This window comes from Lissotriton vulgaris, chromosome 3_1, assembly GCF_964263255.1.
Source record: "Lissotriton vulgaris chromosome 3_1, aLisVul1.2, whole genome shotgun sequence".
Lineage (NCBI taxonomy): Eukaryota > Metazoa > Chordata > Amphibia > Caudata > Salamandridae > Lissotriton > Lissotriton vulgaris.
This window is the reverse complement of record NC_141689.1, coordinates 31,204,557-31,214,428: the sequence shown is the minus strand read 5'-3', so window position 1 is coordinate 31,214,428 and position 9,872 is coordinate 31,204,557. Positions and strand designations below refer to the sequence as shown.

The 9,872-nt window shown below is 52.5% G+C and overlaps 1 protein-coding gene across 1 annotated transcript in view; it reads right to left on the bottom strand.

Annotated features, from left to right (window-relative positions):
• Positions 1-1,040: 1,040 nt before the first annotated feature.
• LOC147725866 (avidin-like) overlaps positions 1,041-9,872 on the bottom strand; it is a 70,227-nt gene continuing 61,395 nt past the window's right edge. The window contains exons 3-4 of the mRNA XM_086960011.1: positions 8,067-8,187; positions 1,041-1,513 (exon numbers count right to left, since the gene is read on the bottom strand). Of these exons, the coding sequence (XP_086816137.1) occupies positions 1,480-1,513; positions 8,067-8,187 (155 nt within the window). The 3' untranslated portion in view covers positions 1,041-1,479. The remainder of the gene's footprint in view (positions 1,514-8,066; positions 8,188-9,872) is intronic.

Below are 9,872 nucleotides of genomic sequence, written 5' to 3'. Positions count from 1 at the left end.
GGTATATTCAGTGTAAGACAGCTGTCCCAGTTGATGCTGTCATACCTTTGTTTTTGGTGTACAACACCTGTCCCAGTTGGTGCTGTTATACCTGGTATATTCAGTGTAAGACAGCTGTCCCAGTTGATGCTGTTATACCTTTGTTTTTGGTGTACAACACCTGTTCCAGTTATTGCTGTTATACTGGTTATATTCAGTGTAAGACAGCTGTCCCAGTTGATGCTGTCATACCTTTGTTTTTGGTGTACAACACCTGTTCCAGTTAATGCTGTTATTCTGGTTGTATTCAGTGTAAGACAGCAGTCCCAGTTGATGCTGTCATACCTTTGTTTTTGGTGTACAACACCTGTCCCAGTTGGTGCTGTTATTCTGGGTGTATTCAGTGTAAGACAGCTGTCCCAGTTGGTGCTGTTATACCTGGTATATTCAGTGTAAGACAGCTGTCCCAGTTGATGCTGTCATACCTTTGTTTTTGGTGTACAACACCTGTCCCAGTTGGTGCTGTTATTCTGGGTGTATTCAGTGTAAGACAGCTGTCCCAGTTGGTGCTGTTATACCTGGTATATTCAGTGTAAGACAGCTGTCCCAGTTGATGCTGTCATACCTTTGTTTTTGGTATACAACACCTGTCCCAGTTGGTGCTGTTATACCTGGTATATACAGTGTAAGACAGCTGTCGCAGTTGATGCTGTCATACCTTTGTTTTTGGTGTACAACACCTGTCCCAGTTGGTGCTGTTATACTGGGTGTATTCAGTGTAAGACAGCTGTCCCAGGTGATACTGTCATACCGGTGTTTTTGGTGTACAACACCCGTTCCAGTTGATGCTGTTATACCAGGTGTATTCATGTAAGACAGCCGTCCCAGTTGAGCTGTCATACCAGGTGTTTTCAGAGTAAGACAGATGTTCCGACTGGTGTTGTTATACTGGGTGTCATCGCATGAGTTCACCCAGTGGTGACCAATAACTATAGAAAGGGTCATAACATAACATGTACTTGCAAGGTGCACATTCCCCCAGAAGGGTGTCGTATTGATGGATAACATGTGTGTATTGCCACAGAACAGAATGGGCCTCAGCTCTTTGCTCTCAGAATGATGAAAGGCTTAGAGGACATGCAGTGATTCAAACCTGTGACCCTGAGGTCAAACACAGATCCTTCCACTGGGCTACCAGACCCCTTATGGCATGATATGACATGACATGTCAAAACATAACATATATGACACGAAATAGCACAACATGATAATGGAGTTTACAGATGAACCAAAAAAGTTGTTGTATTTGATTCTAAATGTTGTTGTTTTATTAATTTTTAGAAAATTATGCAGTCGTTCACACTAGGAAGTGCTCAGCACAGCAAACAGACAGGGGCATGGCTAGGTCCCTGCTTGGATCTGCAGCCGCAGGTAAAGCCTGGAGAGGTGAAGCGGAGAGGCCTTTGTTTGATCCGGCCCTCTTGGTGTCTTCGGCACACCTCACTCCAAGCGGACGAAGACATCTTGTCCAATCCTATTGGAGAAAGGAAAAGAAGTAAAGGTTTGCTCTTGGTCAATCCCAGGGGGTAAGGGATGGAACAGAATATGAGCTCTTCTCTGAATACGTAGCATAGCTTCAACCAACCCGTTATTGAAGAGGGTTCACTGCAAGCAGTGCTTTAAGTGGGCAGGTACTGTCTGGTACTGAGTGTCTGCACTTCTTTCATTTGAACGGGATAGTACCTGCACTTCTCAGCAGTGTTGCAATACAGTAAATGGAAGAGTGCCAGCACTTCTTGGAAGCACATTGGTAGTATAAGTATTGTTTACCTGCACTTCTACATTTCCATTTAGAGCACTGAGTCCACGTTCCCCTCTAGATCAGCATCTACATGGACCCCGGGGAACTCAGCACTGAGCTCCAGGCTCACCAGTGGGACCCTCAGTCCCCCAACGACACACAACAGTCCATGGGAAGCCGCTCAATGCCTCAAGCACTGCCTGCCCTCATCCAGACCCAGATGACCAGCATCTGTTGGACACTGACCCCACTAAAGCCAAAGTTCTCCTAATTGTCCATAAGAAGCAATAACAGAGTCCAGACCTGCCTCATCACCATGAACCTCTGTGGATTCAAGCCATCCTATGACCTCAGCGATATCAGTCTGACTCACCCTTGAAACTGAACTCACGCTCAATAAACTGATCGCTAAGAAGAGCGAGCTCAGTCTGCGCAGCTCTTTGCACCAAAGAACAAGCAACTGATCCTCCCCCTCAGAGACTTCAGCACCGTTGTCTAGGAGGGCTGCCATTCTTGCATCTGGATGGTGGATCCACCCAGGCTCCACACTGACCCCCTTTAAGGACACCGTACAAGCCGCCTCAGGCCTCTTCGATATCCTGAGGAAATATGAACACATCAGCCCCACCCTGAAGGAAATCCACTGCCCTCCCCCTTGCCAGCCTGCACCACCTTCAAGGCCAGCTCCATCATCTACAAAACCATCACAACCAGCACCCCCACCTATGTGCTAACAAGCCACCATGTTGGTGGCTCTCGGCACGCGAGTGGTCAAGACACCACCAGACTGGAGCAGACGAAGAGGAAAAAAACAAAAACCAAGCAGTCCCATCGACGCGCCTCAGATGTGGAAGATCATCTTTGTGATCTTCAGGGCTGCCCACACCCCTCTAAAATCCAGGGAAGAGCTGAAGCTGCCCCCTTTAAAGAACACTGCATTGTGTGGCAGCAAACAGTCCACCCTCTCTCTAAGAGACAGAACCCTCTCAGAAGCACTCCGCTGCCCTGGCCCTAGGTTCACACTACACAAACACCACAAACATGCAAACAAGAAGAGAACAACACCCTTGCTGGAAATTATGACAGCTTGAGAAACTGGCTACAAAGACACAACTCCTGAATACATTTATGAAATTCCAATGCAACAGGAAACCATGAATAGTATAGTTTCCAGAGTACACAGCCATCATTCACTTAGTGTACAGCTCACTTGCATGCTTCTGTACGGTACAGCACCGAGCTTGCAGCCAGCTTCCAGGCACCTCTGTGGTGCACCTCCTAGTGTACAGCTCGCTTGCATGCTTCTGTGCGGTACAGCACCTAGCTTGCAGCCGGCTTCCAGGCACCTCTGTGGTGCAACTCTTAGTGTACAGCTCGCTTGCATGCTTCTGTGCGGTACAGCACCTAGCTTGCAGCCGGCTTCCAGGCACCTCTGTGGTGCACCTCCTAGTGTACAGCTCGCTTGCATGCTTCTGTGCGAGACAGCACCTAGCTTGCAGCCGGCTTCCAGGCACCTCTGTGGTGCACCTCCTAGTGTACAGCTCGCTTGCATGCTTCTGTGCGGTACAGCACCTAGCTTGCAGTCGGCTTCCAGGCACCTCTGTGGTGCCCCTCCTAGTGTACAGCTTGCTTGCATGCTTCTGTACGGTACAGCACCTAGCTTGCAGCCGGCTTCCAGGCACCTCTGTGGTGCACCTCCTAGTGTACAGCTCGCTTGCTTGCTTCTGTGCGGTACAGCACCTAGCTTGCAGTCAGCTTCCAGGCACCTCTGTGGTGCACCTCCTAGTGTACAGCTCGCTTGCATGCTTCTGTGGGGTACAGCACCTAGCTTGCAGCCAGCTTCCAGGCACCTCTGTATGTATGTATGTATGTATGTATTGGCATTTATATAGCGCACTACTTACCCGTAGGGTCCCAAGGCGCTTCGACCGCTGCGAAACCCTTCCTGGCTTCCCTGAGAGGTGGTCCCTTAATGGGTATCTCCAGGGTGAGACCAGGCATCCCAGGCGGTCTGGTGGGGCCGTTAGTGAAGATGAGGCAAGCTAATGCCCAGAGTTGCCGAGTGTGATCGCTGATCAGAGTGGGCACCGAGGCGAGAGAATTATCGAGTCCGCTGACCCTGGTCCAGAAACCTGCCGCGCCGGGAATCGAACCCTGGTCCCGGGCCGTCCTCTGCTCTCGGGTCTGCCGCCTCTAACGTGGTGCACTTCCTAGTGTACTGCTCGCTTGCATGCTTCTGTGCGGTACAGCACCTAGCTTGAAGCTGGTTTCCAGGCACCTCTGTGGTGCACCTCCTAGTGTACAGCTCGCTTGCATGCTTCTGTGCGGTAAAGCACCTAGCTTGCAGTCGGCTTCCAGGCACCTCTGTGGTGCACCTCCTAGTGTACAGCTCGCTTGCATGCTTCTGTGCGGTACAGCACCTAGCTTGCAGCCGGCTTCCAGGCACCTCTGTGGTGCACCTCCTAGTGTACAGCTCGCTTGCATGCTTCTGTGCGGTACAGCACCTAGCTTGCAGCCGGCTTCCAGGCACCTCCTAGTGTACAGCTCGCTTGCATGCTTCTGTGCGGTACAGCACCTAGCTTGCAGCCGGCTTCCAGGCACCTCTGTGGTGCACCTCCTAGTGTACAGCTCGCTTGCATGCTTCTGTGCGGTACAGCACCTAGCTTGCTGTCGGCTTCCAGGCTCCTCTGTGGAGCACCTACTAGTGTACAGCTCACTTGCATGCTTCTGTACGGTACAGCACCTAGCTTGCAGCCAGCTTCCGGGCACCTCCTAGTGTACAGCTCACTTGCATGCTTCTGTGCGGTACAGCACCTAGCTTGCTGCCAGCTTCCAGGCACCTCTGTGGTGCACCTCCTAGTGTACAGCTCACTTGCATGCTTCTGTGCGGTACAGCACCTAGCTTGCAGCCAGCTTCCAGGCACCTCTGAATACATTTATGAAATTCCAATGCAACAGGAAACCATGAATAGTATAGTTTCCAGAGTACACAGCCATCATTCACTTAGTGTACATCTCACTTGCATGCTTCTGTACGGTACAGCACCTAGCTTGCAGCCGGCTTCCAGGCACCTCTGTGGTGCAACTCTTAGTGTACAGCTCGCTTGCATGCTTCTGTGCGGTACAGCACCTAGCTTGCAGCCGGCTTCCAGGCACCTCTGTGGTGCACCTCCTAGTGTACAGCTCGCTTGCATGCTTCTGTGCGAGACAGCACCTAGCTTGCAGCCGGCTTCCAGGCACCTCTGTGGTGCACCTCCCAGTGTACAGCTCACTTGCATGCTTTTGTGCGGTTCAGCACCTAGCTTGCAGTCAGCTTCCAGGCACCTCTGTGGTGCACCTCCTAGTGTACAGCTCGCTTGCATGCTTCTGTGCGGTTCAGCACCTAGCTTGCAGTCGGCTTCCAGGCACCTCTGTGGTGCACCTCCTAGTGTACAGCTTGCTTGCATGCTTCTGTACGGTACAGCACCTAGCTTGCAGTCGGCTTCCAGGCACCTCTGTGGTGCACCTCCTAGTGTACAGCTCGCTTGCTTGCTTCTGTGCGGTACAGCACCTAGCTTGCAGTCAGCTTCCAGGCACCTCTGCGGTGCACCTCCTAGTGTACAGCTCGCTTGCATGCTTCTGTGCGGTACAGCACCTAGCTTGCAGTCAGCTTCCAGGCACCTCTGCGGTGCACCTCCTAGTGTACAGCTCGCTTGCATGCTTCTGTGGGGTACAGCACCTAGCTTGCAGCCAGCTTCCAGGCACCTCTGTGGTGCACTTCCTAGTGTACAGCTCGCTTGCATGCTTCTGTGCGGTACAGCACCTAGCTTGAAGCCGGCTTCCAGGCACCTCTGTGGTGCACCTCCTAGTGTACAGCTCGCTTGCATGCTTCTGTGCGGTACAGCACCTAGCTTGCAGTCGGCTTCCAGGCACCTCTGTGGTGCACCTCCTAGTGTACAGCTCGCTTGCATGCTTCTGTGCGGTACAGCACCTAGCTTGCAGCCGGCTTCCAGGCACCTCTGTGGTGCACCTCCTAGTGTACAGCTCGCTTGCATGCTTCTGTGCGGTACAGCACCTAGCTTGCAGCCGGCTTCCAGGCACCTCTGTGGTGCACCTTCTAGTGTACAGCTCGCTTGCATGCTTCTGTGCGGTACAGCACCTAGCTTGCAGCCGGCTTCCAGGCACCTCTGTGGTGCACCTCCTAGTGTACAGCTCACTTGCATGCTTCTGTGCGGTACAGCACCTAGCTTGCAGCCGGCTTCCAGGCTCCTCTGTGGTGCACCTACTAGTGTACAGCTCACTTGCATGCTTCTGTGCGGTACAGCACCTAGCTTGCTGCCAGCTTCCAGGCACCTCTGTGGTGCACCTCCTAGTGTACAGCTCACTTGCATGCTTCTGTGCGGTACAGCACCTAGCTTGCAGCCAGCTTCCAGGCACCTCGGTGGTGCACCTCCTAGTGTACAGCTCGCTTGCATGCTTCTGTGGGGTACAGCACCTAGCTTGCAGCCAGCTTCCAGGCACCTCTGTGGTGCACCTCCTAGTGTACAACTCACGTGCATGCTTCTGTGCGGTACAGCACCTAGCTTGCAGCCAGCTTCCAGGCACCTCTGTGGTGCACCTCCTAGTGTACAGCTCGCTTGCATGCTTCTGTGCGGTACAGCACCTAGCTTGCAGCCAGCTTCCAGGCACCTCTGTGGTGCACTTCCTAGTGTACAGCTCGCTTGCATGCTTCTGTGCGGTACAGCACCTAGCTTGCAGCCAGCTTCCAGGCACCTCTGTGGTGCACTTCCTAGAGTACATCTCACTTGCATCCTTCTGTGCGGTGCCGTGCCTACCCTGCAGCCTGGTCCAGAATCTTCTGTGGAGCATTTCCTTGTGTATAGCTCGCTTGCCTGCTCATGTGCGGTGACGTGCCTAGCCTGCAGCCGGGTCCAGGCTCTTCTGTGGAGCCCTTCTTAGTGTACGGCTCGCCTGCATGCTCCTGCGCAGTACTGTTCCTAGCCTGCAACCAGCTTCCAGGATCTCCCAGATGTTGTTCTTAACCCATAGTCTGACCAAAGGTTCCAGTGTGATGCTTCTACCAGCCCACATCTGTTCCTAGGCTTCTCTGTAGGGCTGCTCTTAGCCTACTGCAGCCTGCGCCCAGGATTTTCTATAGTGCTCTTCTTTGAGATTGATCTGCAGCCTGCTTCTAGGCACAGGCAGTGCTGGAGAGCCTTTGCAGGCCGCACAGACTAGAGCTGGGATCTGCATGCGTCAGACAGACCTGCATATAGCCTCTTCTGTAATGCACGGCCTAGAGCTGGGATCTGCATGACTCAGACAGACCTGCATATAGCCTCTACTGTAATGCACGCCTAGAGCTGGGATCTGCATGTGTCGCACAGACATGACTCAGACAGGGGAAACATGCTTTAGGATGAAGCCGGGATCACGTTCTGCCTTCACAGCGCTGGCAAAAAAGCGAATGCATCTTGAAAGTCCAACACCTTCCCTACTGAAGCGCAGACTGGAGTTGGAATAGTAAATAAAACGACTCCAAAATCCAGCCCCCCCAAGGCAAGTCATTCTAATGACTTGCATGCTGAATGAATGCATGATAAAGATACGTTTGTTCTAATGACGGCGTTCAGAAGGCATGCGTGCGAAAAGCATGTGGAATACCATCATACATTCGACAGGGGGGATGTCCTTTCAAATGAAGCCGGAATCACACTGCGCCTTCACAGTGCCGGCAATAGAACGAACGGATCTTTAGCATGCCTTCATTCAGCATGTAAGTCGTTACAACAACTTGCTTCAGGGGGGCGCATTGGCGGAATGGTATTGGATTTAAAGACCAACACCTTCCCCACTGACGCGCAGACTGGAGTTGGAAGAGAAAATAAAACTATTCCAAAATCAGCGCCCCCCCCCCCCCCCCCCCCCCCAAGGCAAGTCATTATTTTGACGTTTGTGCAGAATGAATGAGTGATACACACGAGTTTGTTTAATGACGGTGTTCAGAAGGCGTGCATACGAAACACATGCAGAATACCATCATATATTCCCTCAGAATGACCTGTAGACAGAAATTCCTGTACTGCATGGCCTAGAGCTGGTGTCTGCCTGTGAGTGACAGACGTGTCAGGGTTCTCTGTAGGGTCCTTCCTCTACCGCATAGATTACAGCCGTGAACCACTTGTGCTTGAGGGGACTTGCTTCTGGCTCTGACAGACCTGTATTAGGGATGCATTACACAGACCCCTACAGCCCCCTTGGGGCATTGTACATCCTAGACCAGGTTCTCTCTTGAACATTCACTCACCTGGTGGATTTCCACAGGTCCTCCACTTTGTCCACATGTTCCCTCAGCAGCCAGGTGGTGACCAGGAACGTCTCTCCCTCCGGAGTATGGAAGCACTGCCCGGCCCAGGTGGTGATGGACTCTGTGGGGGAGAAACAAACAGTGGGGTGGTCAAGGGGTTCACAGCAGGACAATGGAGACTGCCGCAGCGATGGTGCGTAAACTTGAGATCGTGAAAGATATTGAGACGGACCAGGAGGGACCCTTGGGGAAACCCACTGGAAGCAATAGGAAGGAAAAGCGAGAAGCACCAGGAGATGGAACAAGAGTATTCTGAGGAGTGTGAAGCAGCCATTCCAGAGCTGGGGAGGGAAGGTGATCAACCTTGTCAAAAGCTGCCGATAGGTTAGGAGAGTGAGGGCGGAGGACAGAACAAGGTGGCGTGCAGAGGTGATGAGGATTGATTCAGAAGCGTGAGAGGCTCCATGGAAAGGTGAGCTCGGATACTAGACTGGGGAGGAATGAGGAGATGGTGATCAGAGAGGTAAAAATATAGACACTTACAGGCTTGGTTCTGAATTATAATTGGGTGGAAAGACTAAATTGGGCTCAAACTGTTGAATATTGAAACCCTGGCGCAAATCAGGCATCCAGGGGCCATGTCACAGATACATCGCTTTTTCCTTGTTTGCGCCAGGTGCACCTTTTAAAAGGTGCACCCAGTGCAAGAAAGGAAGATGCGCTGTGTTAATATGAATGTACTGTCCTCAGGGCAGCCCTGAACTCGGGCTAGACTGGGGGCCGGGTATTCATGTGAAAAACGGAGCGGGTGCTTTGAAGTCGTTCTGTGTCTCACAGTGCAGGCGGGAACCACTTTGAAGGGGGATTAGAGATGCCCTTGCAGGAAGGAACCACTTTGAAGGGGGATTAGAGATGCCCTTGCAGGAAGGAACCACTTTGAAGGGGGATTAGAGATGCCCTTGCAGGCGGGAACCACTTTGAAGGGGGATTAGAGATGCCCTTGCAGGCGGGAACCACTTTGAAGGGGGATTAGAGATGCCCTTGCAGGCGGGAACCACTTTGAAGGGGGATTAGAGATGCCCTTGCAGGCGGGAACCACTTTGAAGGGGGATCAGAAATGCCCTTGCAGGCGGGAACCACTTTGAAGGGGGATTAGAGATGCCCTTGCAAGCGGGAACCACTTTGAAGGGGGATTAGAGATGCCCTTGCAAGCGGGAACCACTTTGAAGGGGGATTAGAGATGCCCTTGCAGGCGGGAACCACTTTGAAGGGGGATTAGAGATGCCCTTGTAGGCGGGAACCACTTTGAAGGGGGATTAGAGATGCCCTTGTAGGCGGGAACCACTTTGAAGGGGGATTAGAGATGCCCTTGTAGGCGGGAATCACTTTGAAGGGGGATTAGAGATGCCCTTGAAGGTGGGAACCACTTTGAAGGGGGATTAGAGATGCCCTTGAAGGTGGGAACCACTTTGAAGGGGGGTTAGAGATGCCCTTGCAGGTGGGAACCACTTTGAAGGGGGGATTAGAGATGCCCTTGAAGGTGGGAATCACTTTGAAGGGGGATTAGAGATGCCCTTGCAGGCGGGAACCACTTTGAAGGGGGATTAGAGATGCCCTTGCAGGCGGGAACCACTTTGAAGGGGGATTAGAGATGCCCTTGCAGGCGGGTGCAGTAAGGGACTGCACCCGGTGGTAAGGGGATGTCTGGTGGTTCCATGGGACCCCATTTTCCTCCTTCAGAGGGCTGCCATTAGTGGGCACACTGACAGCTTCTTTGCCTCTGCCTCCGAGTCTGTAACGCGGCAT